Here is a 19629-nt window from a genome sequence, read left to right on the forward strand (position 1 = left end):
GCTGTGGACTGTTTCGAATGTGTCAGGTGGCTTCAAACCAAGCCCGGTGGACAGCTCCACCATCCAGATCCACTCTCCTGACTGCCTGTCCCCCCTGGCTGGTAGTGGTAAAAGAGAGACCAAGGCTTGAGTGGGTCCCAGAGACTGAACTCCTGCCTCACCCTGAGAGAAGGGCTCTCTCGGTTGGTATCGAGGTCTGCAGCCTGCGGTGGCTTTTTGCAGCAGATCCATGCCAGGCCTCTTCTGTGAATAGAAAGATGTCAGGTTTCAGGAAAGGCACCTTTCCGCCGGACTAGGAAAGGGGAGAGGGAGCATCAGGATTTCTGTGCCTCTCCTCGCCCCAAGGAGAAAACATCCATATGGTAACTGCCCCCTCCAGCTTAGCCATGTCTCACACTTGGAGCCTTTTTTCCCCTCTGCATTTCTTCCCTGAAGGGACTGTTTTAGGGAGGAATAATGCCTCCCAGCCTACCTTTGGTTACTAAGCAACTGGGTCCTGGCATATCTCTCTCATCTCTCTTTTAGTTTCCTTGTGAAGTAATTAAAAGATCTGTATGGATGAGATTCATATTCCACCTTTTCCCTGGGTCCAGCCCCTTGGGTGGCAGATTCCCTCAATGACTCACTCCAGCCTCGAGGGAAATGTTAAGGGAACTTGTCTGGGGTAATTACCATAGTAAAAATCCCAAGTGTTTGGTGTGGGAATGTCTTCAGCTGAGTTCAGGACATGGAGACCATTTCACTCGCAAGGGTTTTTGTATATTTGATGAGTCAGTGAGTGAGTTGAGTCAGGATGGGAATGGGTTAAACACAGGGAGGTCAGCAGGCTCTGTCTGTCTGCCTGGCTAATCCGGTAATGCTGAACCAGGGTGCCTCGAGATCCTTTTACGAGTACCGTTGTGTGTCGTGCAGTGTTAGCACTGATAAGTGCGCATATGTGATTCACAAAATAAACCCAGAGTTTTCAAATAAGAATCCCTAGTGTTAACTTCTCAGCTGTCGGGGTCTTTCTGAGTTCTTTGCAATGGAAGAATTGCTCTATTTTTCTGTAGGCAAAAAAAGAACAAAAATTAAGACCTGGTATTTTCCAAGGGGTGCCTGGAGTCTAAAAAGGTTGAGGACCACAAGTCTAGTCTGTCACCAGGCACTTCTCTCTCAATCTCTTACTATCCTTCCTTCCCAGCTGTCATGCTCACCTCTTCCCAGCAGGATCCCTGGCTTGCTAGGATTTTGTGCCACTGATATTGGTCACAACCACCTATTGAACTCAGGCTTTTCTCTGTTCACAGCCACTAACTGCCAGCCCCTACATCTCCACTATGCGTATACATGGCATGGGTGCCAGGAGGCCGTCTCTGCTGCAACAGAGCTGCATGTCATTTTGTCATGACGCAGACTCTTCCCAGCTACAGAACATGTTTCAGCACATGGTCCCAGGGAAGGGGCTGGGTCGAGTTGAAAGCAACTCTGCCTTGAGGTCCTCCTCTGGCAGCCGAAGCCCTGGAGATCTGGGTAAGTGATATCCAGGTATTGACGGAGTCTGTCTAGGGAAGAGAACTAGCTTAGGAGTCCAACCTGCTGTGTGTGTCTGTGAATTTACGCTGGGCCTCTCATCATAGCATTGGGGTCTTGTATATTTAAATTGGGAAACATTGATTAAAACATTTCAGAGGCCTTGATCTGAGAGGGGAAATAGGAGCCTGATTTCAATTGACTCGCATTGTGAGTGCGACAGAGGATCCAGTTTATAGGCATGGTCATTATGATGCTAATTAATTAAGTGCCTCTTCCCTGTCTTCAGAGTCTGTCCAGCACCCATCATTCACCTTTGAAACAGAGACATCATCGGACTGGGAGCCCCAAGACCTGGATGTGAGCTCTGCCAGGGGGTCCCTGACCTCCCCCAGGGGCATCTGCAAGGCAGTGGTGAAAGGGTTAAGGAGTAATGAACCAGTCCAGTGGGAAATCACCTTTGATATCCGGCCCCTTTTCTGGGACAGAGAGAGGCAAGAGAGCAGTGAAGGGGATCTGTGGAACGAGACCTTCCACCACCTGGCGGCCAAGTCCATCATCCGGGATTTTGAGCAGCTTTCTGAGAAGGAATGTGAAATCGAGCACGGTAATGCACGTGTCCTCCCTGACCCCTGTGACAGCACCACAGGCCAAATCCCAGCTGCTATAAGCCTGTGTTGTCCCAACAGCTTCAGTTTTATATGTTTGCAGCCACAGAGAGATCTGGCTGTCAGTTGTAATGTGTTAATACGTGGTCACACAGTGGAGACACAACATGGCCACGCAGAACGTCTGCATTCTCTCTCCCTAGACTGTCCTTTCTGCTTCCACAGCTTTTTTTGCTTGTTAACACCAATTCTCTCCTTTTCTCAACTTCCCTTCTCCCTCTCCCACACTCCCCTGCTCCCCTCCCTAGCAAGCCTGCTGATTATATGTACAGGCGGTTATTCACTTTGAGTTGTGAGCCCAGATCAGGAAGCAGAGAACACTCAAACTCCCTCTGTTCAGCTCCTCTGCAATGCAGCTGGAACTGGCAGGGCTCGGCTTTGAATCTAACATCAAACATTGCTGTTCAAATGTGTCCGGAAGTTGAGATTTCCCAGTGAGTCTGTTCTCAGGGGAAAGTTTTGGGCACATCTGAATAAGAAAAACCTTTGGTAACAAGCTGCCTAGTGACATTTCTGGTGTTTTTTACCTTTGGCCAGGTCAAAAGTGTAAAGACGTGTTGTTTCTTTTGTTCCTTTGTCACTGTTTTTGCTACTGGCCACACATCAGGAGTGCAGAGGCCATATTGAAGGAAACCAAGGGGTGGGGAGCAGAGGGGGAAAGCATTTCTTTTGGAACCTACGCTTGGGTTTAAGCTGCAAGTGATGTTTTATGGATGAAGAAGGAGCCATTTTTTCTTTCCCGTTCCTGGGTGAGGTCCAGAGGGCCAAATTCAGCTTTTACTCTTCCTCTAAGACTCTGGGCATTTGTATGGGGCTGTCAAAGTCCCCCTGAGCCCAGCAGCCTATAATGCTAGCATGGGTAAGACACACAGGGGGAACGATGTGGCTGGCATCACTCCTGGCCACGTTTGGGTCCTAAATGAGCGGGTTCTTATTGATTCTTGGATCAGCGTGGGGCAGCTTTTAGCATGAGTCGGAAGGGTATCCACACTCATCTCTGGAGCTATAATAAGAGGCAGCCCACACAGGGGAGGAGAGAGGGCTGTAACAACATAGAATTTGGCTGAAAACATTTAGGATAGGATTCTTTTCCACCTCCTAGGCACGTAAGTAGCCTTAGGCATCTAGGTGGGATTCTGTTCCTCTCTGCTTGAGTCCCTGGCAAAGAGTTAAAACAAAATGTAAGCAGGTTGTCCTTGTCCCTGCGGCTTTTTTGTGACTCCAAGAAAAGGGTGAGATGTCTGTTGTTACCAAAGTAGATGTTCAGGGGCTTGGACAGGGTGCAGTAGAATCACATGTAGATGCCTAATGGGTGGGATAGAATCTGGCCCTTATTTTTCCAAAGAAATATGAAGGCAAAATGCATTCCTGATGCTCCTTGACTTATTTTAATAGACGCATGCCAGCAAGGAATTTGGACCTCTAAATAGCGCCAAGGATAACAACGAGGAGGTCTTTGCCACCAAGGGATGGGAGAGAGTTGCGGTAGGAGATAGGACCATGGGGATACATGGTCACCAGACTATGCAGGACACAAGGCCCAGCTGGGATGGAAAGAGGTGTGTTGATAGCAGGAACCAGCCTGCACTTTGTAGGTGGTTATTGTGCTGATGGGGCCTGGAGGTTATATAGGGCAATGCGTTGTGGGTTCATTGCTTTCAAGAGGCAGAGTTCGGTGGATGTGGAAACGGACAAGGGCTTTAAAAGGTTGCTGACAAGGCCAGCAAACTCGGATTATTCTCTCATTTTCACTGCAATGACAGAGAAACTCCAGACAATTCAACTAGTCATGGGATCCTTGTGTTATATACCCCTTAAGGCTCAAGGAAGAACTAGCAGCTTTATTGAGCACATCAGTCTCAGGCAGATATCTACCGAAGGTGATACAGCCCTCCCAGATAGCCTGCCCTAGCGTGTCTTGGTCCATTGGTAATATCTGAGACAGGACCTTCAGGCAGGGACACTCAATCAGAGAGATCTTCCAAGACATTAAACTAGGGGAAGGAGGGAAGAGTGGGCAGCTGAGAGGAATATAAGGGTAAGTCCTTTTTTTCTCACTGGCACAAACCTTCAACCTAGTCTGGTGCCTGGAGCAGTTCTCTCAGGGCGATGATTTTGGGGATTATTTCATTTTGTGTGTGAGCTTAAAGCTTGGATGTTGGGCTGATGACCCTGGAAAATGGCTTTGGGCAGTAGACTGAACCCAGAAACCTTGCAAATTGTAACTCTGTCTTCTCTCATCCAACAGGGTCTGGGAGACGGTACCAGGTCAATGCCATCCACACCAGCAAGGCATGTAACATCATCAGCAAGTACACAGCATTCGTCCCAGCAGATCTTAGTACCAATGGGTACCTACCAACTGTGGTTGAATATGCCAATGCAGGTAACAGACTCTCCAGCATAGTAATATTACTTGGTTGATGCCAGTGTATGCTCTGCACTCCTTTGTAATCCCCTGAGTCTACTCCACAAGAGTGCAAAAGGCCACCCATGGAGAAACCAGATTCAGGCAGGATCTTGGCATTAGAGCAGGTTACAATCAGGCCTGCCAAGCTATAGATAGCAATAGCAAATCCATTTGCTTCTGTAAGGTGAGCCCTGGACTTCCGGTGAATGTATGGAGAATAATTCCTTCAGTGTAGTTCTCTTTGTTATTCATATATCAGTATACCCTGTTATAAGAGGTTCATAGACTCCATCCACAGTCTGTTCATCCTCAGGACTATCTTGTGTGACCGTGTCTTGTACAAGAGCCCAAGAATGCATCTACTTTTCTCTCCTTGTCCTAAGCACTTGACTGCTAGCAGCCACATCAGGATATGGTGGGGAAGGGCTTACACAGCCTTGGTTCTCTTGAGGACCTCTGACCGTAACAGGGGAAGGTATGATACACAGTGGGTGAGCAGGGGTATAGAGCTCAAGTGGCCAGTTGGGGCCCCCCCAGCTTTTGCTATAGAGTAAGCACCGTGGAAACAACCTATTGCTGAGAAGGTGTTTGTAGGGTAGTTGCACTGGGGCAGCCAACCCCAGGGGGAAGGAGCGTGCCATTGACTGGCTTGGAAGCCATGAAGTAACTGCATTAATCCAGCTGTTCGCTGTATCACCACTGCATGGTGTCCCCAGACAGCCATAATGCTGGGGATTCCCTTTGTCCACATCAAGGTGCAGCAGCCAAGCAAGGCAGCCAGAGAAGCTCAGGCTCGGGAAGCAGAAGGCACCGAGGCTTTTCCATTGGACTTGGACGTACCCAGTCGACTTGTGGCCAGGACGGAGCAGACGATGGATTGTCTGGCCTGAGTAAGAGTCCAGCCCTTCACTATTGCCCTTGATCTCTTGTTTAGCGCTGGGGGCCATGATCTAACATGAAAGTGCATGAACACATACCATCAGTCCTTTCCATTACCTGTCACTTGTGAGCTTCCTCCCTTTGGCCTCCTCATTCAAGATGATGGCTGTTTCTTGAAGGCGGTGACATAAATGGATAAATGCTGGGGTCCTGATTCTCCTCTTCCTTATACTGGTGATCACAAACTCAACTGTAGCGAAGTCTAAGGTGTAACACTATTGTGAATGGGCAGAAACAAGCACTCTGAGCATGCAGTGGCAGTCATTGTACTGCACATACCTGGCTAGACCAGCTCTATCACCTGAATGAGCTTATGTTGTGCTGTTCTAGTCCTCCTGCTTCTGGCACAGCCAGATTTGCAGAGCCATGGAAATGAGACACAGATGAGCAGGGGCCAGCCATTTGTGAATCTGAAAGCAGGTTGGTATGAGCTTTCAGGGACGTTTTGGGTCTGGTGTACTCCTAGAACTGTCTCTTGCTGCCCCTATAGTCACCCTGGCTGTTCGCACCATGCTTAATCCTGCCACGAAGGTCTGTCTTTAATTAGGGATGGAGCCCTTTTCCTGCTGGACAGGGGAAACTTCTTTTCTTTCCTGCCCTAGCACATGCACAAAGGGAGCCCTCAATTGCACTGATGTAACAGGCGGTAATGTTTTCTGTCTCCCAAGGCAAAGTCCTGGCCTGTTTGCTGGCCTGCTGCAGAGGAGAGATTTAACTTGTATAAGCAAGGACAAACAACACCACTTGTTGGTGAAATCCTGATCCCAGGGAGATCCACTGGAGTTTTGCCATTGATTTCAATGGGGCCAAGATTTCACCCCAGAAATCTGTAATCCAGCACTACCTGGCCACCAGTCCCAAACCCTGAGGTAGATGAGGGAGGTCCATCTAGGCTGTCATGTAGACAACCCTCTTTTTTGGGCAATGAGACAACTCTTTGGCAATGAATATCCCTGACTAATGTCACTTGGAGGGTCTGATGGGCATAGCATGTGGCTGGATTGGCTAATCTCAGTGCAGGCTGGAAGCTGTCCCCTGGAAAGGAAACTCCATGAAATAACGACAGCTTCTTTGAGTCTCTCAGAAATGGCTTTGGCTGATGCTTTGAGATTAATTGGCAGCCATAACACACGTGACACGAGGGGCCAATCAGGCTGCAATTAGAGATGAAGGGACTTTTAATGCAGCTGCCAGTAAATCTCCAGCTAATAAAGATGAACTGGATTGAATGTTTGCTCATACAGTCAAGGCTGCTGCTAAGTTAAAATTACTTTTTCGTTAGGGATAAGGAGGGAGCTGGAATTCATGACCTTGTGGATAGTCCCTGTACCGACACCAGGTCATATTGCTCAGGAATGAGCTAGAATCACACCCTTCTCTAGCTGCGCCTACCCCATTCCCTAGCCCAGGGGCCTGACCTCGGGCACATCAGCTTGTTAGCCACAGCTTGGAGCTGCAGCTGGACCAGGCTTGAAGCCCTTTCACTTCAGAAGCACATGCTGCTTTTTTCTCCACAGCTGCCTCAGCAGCAATTATTCTCTCCATGTTCCTGTCCTTGCCCCCCTCTTTCACCAAAGATTAAATCTTGGCAGCACTCACACTATTAGACTTGACAACTAACCTCATATTCTTCTTGATCTCCTCAGCTTCTCAAGTCTAATGCAACCTGAAACACTTAGTTATCTGCCCCCGCTTGTTAGCGTGATCCCAGCGAGCGCTGCAGGGTCATCCTGGTGGCCCATGGGAATAAGAGTTGCTCTGATGAGTTGATTGTAGCAGCGTGGGTACGTGGGGTTTCCCAGAGGCTGAACATATCCCTATCTCCTTTCCACATCTCTGTGCTGTGCGAGTAGCTATTGAATGTGGGTGATGCTGAAGGTTGGCTCCTCAGGCCTTTGAGGATTTGGGCACTCTAGAAACCAGGACTTTCATTCACCAGAGGTTTATAGTCACCTTTTAGAGGACAGGGAGGGAGCCCTGGGGCAGGATGGGGTCACAGCTAGTGCCAAGGGATTGTAGGGTAACCTAGAGCTGGATGGTCCTTGCATGAGCCTAAGGTGAGGTCCCCTGGGGTCCAAGCCCCACTTCTGCTTGAATCTGAGTGATGAAAACATTATTCCACCCGTCTTTCTATTTCAAAAGCCTTGGGTTGCCTTCCAGTGCAGAACCAAATCCAGCATGGGCATTTTGGAAGTTGCCACTAAACAGTATTGTCATTCTCCAGTGAGCAGTCTTTGATCCATCCTAGGGTGGGAACATGCGTCTGAAGAGAGACAGTGGTCACAGCTTGTTTGATGCCACAGAAAGACCAGAAGCTTAGGAGCTGCAGCACATCTCTAGCTAACGTTTGATCTAGGTCTTGGCGCTTAATAACAGCACTTGCTTCTGAGCTGGTGACATAGCCCATTACAAAGCTATGTGTTGCCTCCCTAGACACTGAGGCCGACAGTTCTGGGACTCTGGTAATTAGCACCTCTTTATTGCTTCACTCTGAGGTGATACCAAGGTGACAGGTTTCCCATCCTTCAGTTGTGCTGGGCATTCCTGGTGGTTTAGGAATAATGTATCCTGCATTCATGTAGGGCGGTGATTCTTAACCAGGGGGGAGCCACAGCACTGTGGGGTGCCTTGGGATCCTTTCAAGGGCTCCACAGGGTGCCCCACAATGTTAGCACTATTAGCTTTGCAGACATGATTCACAAGATAAATTCATTGATTTCAAATAGAAATCCAGATTTGGGGTCTTTCTGAGTTCTTTGCAACTGAAAAACCTCTCTATTATTTCTCTGTAGGCAAAAAAGAGTGAAAGTGAGTTGGATTTTTTGAGGGGTGCCTCAAATTTATCCAAGGGTGCCTCAAGTCTATCCAGGGGTGCATTGAGTCTAAAAAGATTGAGAACCACTGATATAGGGAGTTACACTAGATGGCCTTTGGGGTCCCTTCCAGCTCTAAAGCTGACATTTTGCTCTAATGAAAAGGAAGCAAAGTGCATGGTGAAGCCATGTGAGCTCCCTCTGCGGGACAGACCTTTGAAGAAGCATCGTTGAATGGCACTCCAATACGGTATGGGACTGATCTACAGCCCCTGGAAGTCAGTGGGAATCTTTCTATTGATGTCAGTGGGCTTTAGGTCCAATTCCACAAGAGCCAAGTACGGAAAATCCCATTACATTATCTCTGTGCTCCAGCCATGCCTCCATCCACCTTTCAGCTTCCCATTGTATCCTCAGAGCAACTAAGAGAGCTGCCAAGATAGCTGATCAATAGTCCATCCAGCTGGAATGACAGCTGCTGGAAGATGGAGAGGCAGGGAGAGAGAAGCAGGAGGAAAAAAAGTGTCTATAAAGGGGGAGACACCATTAAAGGAAAGTTAAAGAAAAATGAACAGGTGCAGCAAAAGGGTGATCTGATGATGCAGTAATTTGCTTCTCATTTCCTTTCTATGAGCTGAATCACATTTTGCATGTTGGTGTGGGCTTACTTCTGAGTTTGAGACTGATAAATTCTAAGGTTTTTCTTCCTGGAATTAACTCAATGTGGAATATGGGTGAACACACGTTCCTAAAGGACCTGCCTGTCAAGGATCCTGAGGTATTTTCTGCACATTCATCTGTGGAGAATCCTGCAGAGTAAGGCTTGACCCACTTTTAGAGAAGTGGAAATGAGTATCGGTGACTGAGCCAGCATCAAAATAGCAAGTTGGTGGCAGAGAGGGAATAGAAATGACTCCTATTCGGTTTCTTTGGAATACCCAGTTCCTGACCCAGAGTGGACTAAAATGTTGGCCAACAGAAGTAGGATCCAGGTGTTCAGACTCATGGAGAGTCATGGCCAAACTGTTTGACCCTTTGGTAACCTCTTTTTGACATGATAAAATGCCCCAAATAGTCACATCTTCCTTTGTCCAGCCAGATCCACTGGTAAGATAGAACATGAATGGGGCTGGGATTCTCCCCACCATAAGGTGGTTCTCCTACGTAGACTTGAGATGCATTGAGGTAGCACAAAGAGGAAAACAGTGCAGAAAACAGGACCTAAGAGGTGCACAGTTTTGAAGTCATGGGGAAGGTTGGAGCCAAAAATGATAAAGAGGCTGTTGAGGGGCAAGAGGGAGTCCAGTGAATGAAGAAGGTAACAGATGTGTTGGGTGCGCTGCATGTCATAGATGTGATGATGGTGCTACATGCAGCAGAGGATGAGGAGGACAGTAATGCTGGGAGAGGGTGTGAGGGCTGTACATGCAATTCAGAGGGCCAAGACAAGGCTTAGGGAGGTGAGAGTCATATGTAGATAGATGACATTGCTCTTGTATTTCCGCTATTGCAGATATGGAAGAGAATGGCCTGTCGCCCTGCAGTACCCCATCTTCCTCTGGCTGGGAGCGCTACAGTTTCCCAGAAGGTAAGGTGTGGCATTTGTGTTATACCTCGAGGCCAGGGCAATGCCATTTCATCCAACTGATATTTCAAGTGGAAGAGGAAAGAGTTTTTTAGTAACCTGCATTCAGACTTCTGAGCTGCTCCTGGAACAGTAGGCAATTTAGTATCTTATTTGAATGATTTAAATCTGCTTTGGCCAATCTTTGTATATTGCTGAGTAAAATTAGGCCTATAAACCCATATTTAGGTACCTCATGGAATGGCCTGGAGTTCAGAGCCTCTAAGCTCCGACTAGCTCCTGTGAGATCATCAATGATTTCCGGAGAGGTGGAAGGATATTGTTATCCTTGTGACACGCATGAGAGAAAGGAGGCAGTGAGTGATGAAGTAACTTGGCCAAGGTCTCAAGGCAAATTGATGTCAAAGCCATGAAGAATGGTTGGGAACTCAGTTTCCTAGTATATAGATCATACCCCTTGAATTCTGGGGCTAACTCTCCCATCAGACCAGAGGTTTCTTCATTTTATCCTTGTGTTTGTGTTTCTCCCCAGCTCCACTGCAGAGTCCATCTGCTTCCTCCACTCACTCCCAGAAGTCCATCGAGAACCTCTTTGCTGCCAGGTAAGAGACAACTGGAGCGTTCCCCGATGAGACGAGCCTCATGGCTAGTATCTTCCTTGGCTGTGGGTTTGACCACAAGTCCCTGTATATTTCTTGGGAGAGTATCTGCATCCTGAAGATGGGGAACAGGCGAAACTCAAGAAGCAAAGATGTGTTTTGAGAATAAGGGTCATATCAGCCATAAGTTTCACAGCACAGTCTTGCTTTGAAAGTGCTATACCCCAGCCCTTCTTTAGTTGGTTTAATGGCCTAAGCAGACAGCTGGTGAGCTGGGATTAGGGAGAATTAGCCAGAAAGCTGAGACTGATGGTTGGGATCTAGGCAATACACCTTTTTATTTTTGAGTTTACAAGTGTTGTATAAATGCCATGCTTGTAGGAGTGGGTTGAACAGACCAGATGGGGGGTGGATTCTCCGTGCCACCCACTGCAGCCAGTTGATAGCAATTGTTTACCAGAGAGGAGAGACTCCTTCAGGGAGGCTTTAGTGTTTATATACTTAGAAAAAAGTGCAACACAAGCATCCTCACTCTGCCTCACCTTTGCTTTGGTGTGACAGAGGAGAGTCACTCTCAGTGATGGCCCATTCAGCCCTGAGTGTCTTTGCTGAGTGGGGCTCTCAGTGGGTTCACATCCCACTGGAAAGCAACATGAAGCTCCCACACCCATCCATAGTGCACAGAGCACTCATTAGATGGTAACTTTTTCATTCAGCACCTACATAGCTTAGATTGGAACCAGTGACCTAGAGGACTACATACTTTACTACTCCCTCCTCAAGCCACCCATATATGTGGGTATGGACTATGGAGGTATCTCCATGTCATCTGATATGAAGAAACTGTGCAGGCCATAGCCTACTGAAATTCAGCAGGACTTCGGGTCCTAAGTCACTTAGGTACTGTAAGCTTTACTTTTCTCCAGTGATTTGAAGAGATGAGGGATCAAAGGAAAAGCCCCCTGTCTTTCTCATGCACCGACATGCTCATCCCATTGTCCTTATGCTGCCTGGACTCTCTGGCTCCAGTCCCTGGAAACCTCTGTCAGAGAGCATGAGTCACACAGCTCTTCTAGAAAGTGACAAAAGAAAGGATTAGGGCTTAGGGGGGGTCACATACTCTTAATTAGCTGAAGAATTTATTTCTGAGGCATGGGGCAATGATGGTCTTCCTAAAGTTTCCTCCCAGTTTGGGGAGTTCACGAGAGACTTGACTAGAGGAGAGTTACATTTTTACTGGGCTGCGCTGGCTGTACAGAGCATACTCGCCGTACTGGTCACGGTATAGCTCAGAAGGGGACTGATGGGCTGCTCTGTATTGCGGGTGAAGCCAAGTGAGCAGACGCTCGGCAGCAGACCAGGTGCATGTGTCTTTGGACTGCCTGACTTATGTGGCTTATACCTCCCCTTGTTACTTTGTCTTGGTGCAGGTTGACCCTTAATAAAACAAGACTGTTGACTCGTGCAGCCAAAGGTTTCATGAGTAAATCTCCAAATAGGGTGACTGAGCCCAGCTCGGAGAGCGACAATGAGAACAAAGACTATCTACCCCTGGTAAGCCACTGAACCAGACCTCTACTATTTGGCATAATGGAGCATAGGAAGATAAGAACGGAAGGGACTTTTTTGATCACTGGGTCCAGTTCCCTGCCACTGCAGACAGCTATGTCCTATAACCCTGTTCATAAGCTCTTCCGGTCCCAGCCTAAGTTAGGTTGTTTGCTCCAACTGCTCCTGTTGGAAGGTGCTTCCAGGACGTCATTCCTTGGAGGTGATGCTTAGAAGCCACTTTGATTCCTAGCCTACACTTGCTCATGATTACTGCATACTTGCATATTCTAGGTAGAGCGTATCGCTAGAGCATGAGCTAGAGTTATTGCTTCTGAGGAGGATTCCGTGACTTGAGGACCTGTAATAAAGTGTTACCCAGCAGAGGAGATGACAAGCAGCAATATTGCATGTGATCCTCCTGGAAGCTATTGGCTTGCCCATAGTGCTGCTGTCCCAGCCTGGCTTGGGTGTAGCTGGGGTGGACTTTTGCTGGGTTGGGTAAGCCACAGCCCTGGCTACAGAAGAGATCTTCTCTGGGGCCTTACTGCACTATGGTTCCTCCCTGCAGGTATCTCTGCAGTTGGCCTGTGGTGCTTTCCTGCTCAACTCAGCCCTCTGCGATGCAACCAACATTCCCATGGAGAAACTGAAGTGGACCTCTCCGTTCTCCTGCCACCGGATGACTCTCAGCCCCTCTGCTGGCTCTTACAGCACGAGGAAGCCAGACACCCCTGGGGAAGCCAAGAGCCCAGCCTACAGCCGGCAGCTCCAGGTGCCTGGTGATGTTCGCAGAGAAGGCTCCTCTGACAGGGACTTCATCTCTAGTCCCTTGACCAATGGACATGGTGAGGGCCAGGAGGATGGGGGTTGCCCTCGCCACTTCTCAGGTAGCGAGGCTGAGAGCCTTTGCAGGGCTCTGCAAGCTGAGAATGAACTCTCCCCTCCTGCTATCACCATCCACCGCTTCTCCTCCCTGCAGAGCACCCAGCCTCCTCTGGAGCTGCAGAGTGACAGTGGCAGAGGCTCTGAGACAGACAGCTCCGAGCTCCAGGCCCTGCTGTCTGACATTGAGCTGCAGCAGCGGACTGAGCCGGAGGGGATGCTTTGGGCCACAGCGGTCGCCCTGGCCTGGCTGGAACACAGCTCGGCCTCCTACTTTATTGAGTGGGAGCTGGTGGCTGCCAAAGCCAGCATGTGGCTTAGTGAGCAGGAGTTCCCCCTGGGCTGCGGCCTGGCCACTGTGAAGGCTGCAGCCCGGCAGCTCTTTGTGTTGCTCAGGCACTGGGATGAGAACCTTGAGTTCAACTTGCTGTGCTACAACCCAAACAATGTCTAGGAGCGGCAGGGGCATTGGGGGGGATCCAGGCAGATGTCTGTGAAGGCACCCAGGATACAGGGACTAGTCCTTAAAGACACACTGAGCTCTGCTCCAGCAGTGATGTGCACGTTTATTAGAACAAGGCTTTGCGCTGGCAAAGCCGTGACTGAAATGCATTCAAAATCCCATGCTTGGCGATTCTTCTTCTCACGGCCTAAGCAAGGTCCTGTGCTGCTTCCTGCAGAAGGACATTATTTAGGCTAGTGTCTCAGCAGAAAGGATCAGACAATTTGGTAACTAGGAAGAGCACGTCTGGTTTTGCTGGGCACCAGGCAGCTTCCCTGTGGTCCCCAGTGCTGCTCCCAGGAAGAGAATCCCAAAGCATTGCTCAGCTGTCTGATCCACCCACTTTTCTCCTGCTTACCAAGCTCCCCTCTGCTCTTCATGCAGAGCATTTGCAGCATGATTTATTTGTTGCTCCCCAGAGGCACCTGACAGTGTCCCACCGTCAGTCTTGAATGCCTTTTAGTGAAGATTATCCTGTGTCTCTTGTCTCAGGATTCATGCTTATGCATCTGCTACTTCTCGTAGGTCAAGGGCAATGGAAATGCAGACTGCGACTGAGTGTCCAGGTGGCTTATACGCAAACAGCAGTAGTGTTGTTCCTATTGGAGATGGGTGAAAAGCTACTTTCTCCCAGCCCTGGCCATGGAATGGCTTCACTGATCACCAGGGGAGGACTTGGGCTGAGATTTTCAATGAAACCCTCAGGAATTAAGTGCTCAGATCCCACTATAATTCCAAATTCCTTGGTGTCCAGGACTGCCCCACAGCTGACAACGTGCCTTAGCATCGTGTGCCCACAGAGCAGGGGCATTGTGAGGGCAGACTCTGCAGTCAGTAAACTGCCTGGAACATGCAGAGGATGGGCTGAAGAAAGCAAGCTCTTTCCCAAGCACTTCTGGCTTAGTGTAGTAGAGACAGGAAAGTGTCCTAAGAAGTAAAGTCTTCTCTGCTCCATCAAAGCCCCCTCCTGTAGGGACACAGCCTACGGTCTCGAGAGAGGCTGTGCAGCATGTTACATCCGATCAAAACCACCTGGCTAAAGGGCCTGGCTTGGAGTTGCATTTCCAACTTGAAGCCATTTGCCCAGTGGTTTTGACCCTCTTGCACTTTGGTTTCCTGACTCAGATGGAAAATATTCCACTGCCCTCCTGTGCACCTGGCTCTTTGAAGCTCCTGCTAGCCAAACTCCTCTGTCCTGGCCAGATTGGCAGAGCTCTTTCATTATTGGTGTGGCTGCCTTTTCTACCATTAGCATTACTCCCTGTGCATAGGTTCTACCTTCTTGTGTCTGCCTGCAAACCTGTCACATGCCTGTCTGTCACACCTTGCCCCTCGGGTCTCACACTGCCCCTCCAGATGGGGTGAGCAAACCATTTATTTCCCAGTTGGGTTGGATGCCTGGCGAGCCCCTTGGATTCTCTCCCCCTCCCTCCGGCACTGCTGCTGAACTTGTTCCCATCCTCTCTGTGCTGTGTTTTGACTGGAGTGCCGTAGCGCTTGTGACAGGCACTATCCGTGGGTACCTGTATCCACTCTGCTTAACGCAAAGTGACAACTGATAGCAAATTGTATTGGCAGACCTTCAGTGAGTGTAGTTGCTTGGCAGAAACCATCCTGAATCAGTTATTCATAGTGGAAGGCAACTGTAATCCTCAGACTCCAGTGCTCTGCAAAGTCACCAGTACCATCCCTGTTATCTCCAGCTAATGCCAGGAACATGCTTTGGGTGACAATTGTCAAAAACATGTTAATTCAACTAAATACACCACAGCCAATTAGTTCATAATAGAGTGATTATTAAAGACTCAGTAAGGACCAGATTCAGCCTGTTGCAGTCCACGGGAGATGAGCACGAGTGTTTAAAGGCCAAATATGACCTTTCCATGACAAAACTCACAGCACAACTGGCTTGTTCTGATCAACGTGCACATAACTGTACCTGTCTCATTTGTGGGGACAGTGCAGGCCTCATTATGGCCTGCGGCTGAAGGGTGACTGCATCTGCACCGTCACCCCAGGATGCGGGGGATGCTGTCACCTCAGGGAGGTTCGTACAACCAAGCTCATGTCCGTGAATCAAGAAAACCTCCCTATTCACTTCAGCACCCATGTAGAGCCCATTAAAACACGTGAAAATTTAGCACATGCTTTAAGGCTTTCCTGAATTGGGGCCAGGTTTCATCATGCCTGAAAAGATGGGTGGGTGAGTCGGGACGCCATCGATGGTTGGGTGAGTTGGAAGATGTGAGATTGTGTGAAAGGGAGTGAAAGAGGTCAGGTTCACATGTGAGAAATGGAGCTGATCGTGATGCTTTCAACCAAAAACAATTTCTGTCAGAAACTATGATTCTGTTGAAGTTGATCTTTGCAAAGGGATAGAGGGCAAAGGCACTGTTTTCAGTGATTTTTGCTTTACTTAATTTTTCTGACAGGAGAACTCTAAAAATATATATTTCTTTTGTTTCAACCCAGAATATAGCTTTAACATTGGTCTTGGGGAACTGAAAAATGTTAGTTGCCATTTGCAGGGTTTGGATTTTGGGGGCAGGGGGTCTTCCCCTCCATTTTTATCTCTTTCCCTCCAGGAGAAGTAAAAGAGGAGGAAGAAGTGAGAGACCACTGGACTTTCTTCTGATGCAAAAATATTTATTTGGGAGCCCCCATGGGAAACCAACATTTTCGACCATGAATTTTGGAGCAGGCATTTATGAAAAAGAAGAAGTAGGTTTTCATATAATCTCTTGTGTGAACAGATTGGAATGAGAGTTTTGTTTGGCTTGCAAGAGGAGGTTACAAGATGCCTCCTCCTGTTGTCTTCAGATCCAGTTCAGATATGTGTCTTGTCAGCTCAGGCTGCAAGACCGTGGTCCGGTTCCAAATGCATCCATGCCTTTCCTGGTTATGTTCCAGATTAGTCCCTGAAACTGCTGGCATCCCATGTGTGTTCAACAGGGCATCGACCCAGACGTTACAGAAGATGCCCATGTCATTGTGCGGCATTATTAATGTACCAGCCCCTGCGTTGGGAGTGCTGGAGAGCTGCAACACTCCTTTTCAAGCAGGTCATTTGCTCTTCCTGTCTCAAGTTGCATGTCATGGAAAGTAGCAAACCGAAAGCTTAACTGTGTATGTAGCTATTACCCTGTCCCGTAGCCGTCCCACCCTGTGACGTGGTGTCGGTGTGCTGCAGAGCCAGTGCAAGACCCTGGCTAAAAGCAATGTGATGTGAGCTTTTTTTTTTGGTAGGTGGAGTGACCTGATGTACTGGGTTTTTAAAGTGTTTTTGCACCCTCCTACCACCTCGCCTTATGTCCCTGCTCCCCTCAGCCACCTGCGAGGCTCAGCTTTGTAAATACCAGAAGCATTAATCAATGCAAACCATACCACAGTGACCCCCTTTTCCTGGGGGGCGCCTGGCTCTCACAGCAGATGTAGTGGGTGTTGAAGCCCAGATTGGCAGCTCAGAGAGCCACGGCTGCAGAGATGGGGAATGCCAAGGCCTGCGGCGTGTGGGTCAGTCAGGCTTGGTACACAGGTCCTAGGTGGTGTCACAACAGCTCTGTCCACAATGCTGCATTATCTGATAGGAGCTTATTTCTATGCACTCAAAGCACTTTAGATGCTTCCAGGTTATGGGCTTTTAGCAATCATTCCAAATGGCTTTTCAGTTAGAGGCTCAGCAGGTCTTTACGAGGTGAGTCACAGTCTAATGTCTCAGTTTCGCACAGAAAAATGAGAACATCACAGAAAATCTCCCCGATTACTATAACCCCCCAACACAAACATATGGCCTCGTGGTTCGGACTCTCCAATGTCAATGCAAGTCTCAGTGACTCCTAACTAGCCCTTGTACGTGTCTGTAATAGTTACAAGGTCTAGAAGATGTACTGAGTGAGGGACATAGATGTGTTGAGTGTGCATGGGGGAAAAAAGTATGGAGAGTGTGTGCAACAGCAGAGGAAGCTGTCTCTGGTGTTCAAGCTGCGGCCCAGCAGCAGAGATAGGAAGTGCCATCAGAGACAGGGGTCGTTTGTAATAAAACAGGGAAAGACACACCACCTGCGGTGTGTTGTGTGCAACAGCCACCATGCAGGCTATCACATAGAGACTCGTGTTGGCCATCTGCTTTTTAGCATGGTCTTGAGACAGTCAGATTAGCCCAAGAGCAGTTCTGTGAACTGGTAAAACATGCATCGCTGCTGCTAACTCTGCTCTAAAATCACTCTGTGTTGGTTTGCAGATGTAACAGGAGGCTAGCAGGTCATCCCTATTGCTTCTCTGAGCCTGCTCTCCGAATTACCAGCTCAACCATGCAACAGAGGCTGCAGTTCGGAGTGCATTGACCCCCTGAGGGGGGGAGCCTGCAGATCAGTAAGCAGATGAGATCTAATCTGAGGTAATAGTAATATTTTACTGAAGAGCAAAACCTACCTCTCTTTTTTGCCCAACTCTTGCTCTCTGTCTTGGGTTCTCACTACAGAGAAGTTAGCAGAGTCTTGAACTAGGTCCATCTAAGATAGCTATGACTCAAACCTCAGCCCTGCTAGTTAATAGGGACCTGTGCTGGTTTCCAATGACATCTTCCACAAGACATGCAGTCAGAATATTTTGGGGGAGATCTGTACTACTCCATACGACCAGACCAGGTCTCGGTACCTGCAACCCTGGCATGATCTACCAACATTTGAATGTCCTTGTACTACAGGCTCCTTGCAGGAGAGCCCAGAGTGCTGCCTTGTAACTTGAGGTCAGCTCTGAGGAAGCGTCCAGTTACTGTTTCAAACCAAAGTACTGACAGGAGAGGTTTAGCATGGATGGGATAGGCTTTGGCTCTAGCTGAGAATTATACAGGCTGGCCAGGGAAAGGAGAGCTCTCTGCTGGACTCACAGGGGAGTGTTTAATCTTGTGTTAATTAAGCTCTTGCTGAGTGCTGCTGTGAAATCCTCCAGCACGGCCTCCAAGTTGCCAGGCAGGCTGTCTGGACAGGCCACCAGAGGGTGACCTTGCTTCATGCTCATCAAGATGCTGAGATCTGTGGTTGGCCGTCAGAGACGGTGAGGGTAAGACGGGCTGGGCAGCTGCGAAGAGCTGAACCTTGCAGCAATGCCTTGAGGTCCAGCTGCATGGAGAAGGCAGCTCCCTCAGCCTCTGTCAGCTGAGCAGGGAAGGATAATCCCGGAGGTTGTCTCTGCATCAAAGGGGTTTAGCCGTAGGAGTTTGGAGTCTCATACCCGAGTGCTGGCTTCCAGCTGTGCGGGGTGGTTTATATAGCTCCCATGTTGCAAGGCCTTTTCTCCAATGGAAAACCCATGACATGCTGGATACAGCATCATAAGATCAGTAATTGCTTCCATTCAGGCAACACTGTTAATTCCAAGGACACCAGAGCACTCAATCAATACTAGATCAGCCAGCAAGGTAGGTAACTCTGTCCAGTTTATAAGTGGGGAAACTGAGGCACAGAGAGCTAAATGACTTGCTGGAGCAGAACTTGGGGAGTGATGGTTCCCAGCTCTGACCACTATAAAACGCTGCCTCACCTATTGTTAAAAAAGTTGGGAGCTCTCCAACTACACTGTGGTCCATCTTAGCTTGGATGCAGTCTCCGTTGCCAGGGATGCGTTGGACATCCATCCGTTCCAGTCAGAGTTTTGTGTCGCTGTGTCGCTGCTCGTGGTGTCACGTAGCTGTCAAATTAGCCGGGTGGCTTTCTGCAGTCCTCTGTGGTTCAGATGACATGGCTGGTGATTGTTCTCCAGACCCTCAAGTGCCTATGGATGCGACCACACGCTGTAGCGTACAATGTGACTGTGGTGCCTGTGATTTTTTTGCTGCTCGTTGGAGACCCATTGCCTTTCGCTCACTTTCCGGATGCGTCAGCAGCATTGCCTTGTTCGGTGGGCTTTGAGTTTTGTGGCCGGGGCGGGGTTGGGGTCGGGGTGGGGGTAGGAAGGGAGGAAGCAGTGTTTTGATGTCAGGACTGTGCTCGTGCTGTGGTCCCTTTGTTATCCGTGTCAGCTATCTTCGTGTGACGGGTCGACCATTCTGTGATGCCGAAGATGTCCCTCGGTGGGGCACGGCGAGTTTGTCGGCTGGCTCCTCGCGGCGGTCGTGTTCTCTGTTACACAAGTGGTGTTACCCCAATAAAGCAAAGTGCGCTTGAATCC

The 19629-nt window shown here is 48.9% G+C and overlaps 1 protein-coding gene across 1 annotated transcript in view; it reads left to right on the forward strand.

Annotated features, from left to right (window-relative positions):
• VWA5B1 (von Willebrand factor A domain containing 5B1) overlaps positions 1-19372 on the forward strand; it is a 59089-nt gene extending 39717 nt beyond the window's left edge. The window contains exons 16-23 of the mRNA XM_090024224.1: positions 1290-1512; positions 1802-2119; positions 4429-4566; positions 5346-5480; positions 9856-9930; positions 10460-10529; positions 11957-12080; positions 12646-19372. Coding sequence (XP_089880350.1) covers positions 1290-1512; positions 1802-2119; positions 4429-4566; positions 5346-5480; positions 9856-9930; positions 10460-10529; positions 11957-12080; positions 12646-13413 — 1851 coding nt within the window. The 3' untranslated portion in view covers positions 13414-19372. The remainder of the gene's footprint in view (positions 1-1289; positions 1513-1801; positions 2120-4428; positions 4567-5345; positions 5481-9855; positions 9931-10459; positions 10530-11956; positions 12081-12645) is intronic.
• Positions 19373-19629: the final 257 nt, after the last annotated feature.

This window comes from Crocodylus siamensis, chromosome 12 (genome assembly GCF_052110815.1).
Source record: "Crocodylus siamensis isolate JL-2025a chromosome 12, ASM5211081v1, whole genome shotgun sequence".
NCBI classification, from domain to species: domain Eukaryota; kingdom Metazoa; phylum Chordata; order Crocodylia; family Crocodylidae; genus Crocodylus; species Crocodylus siamensis.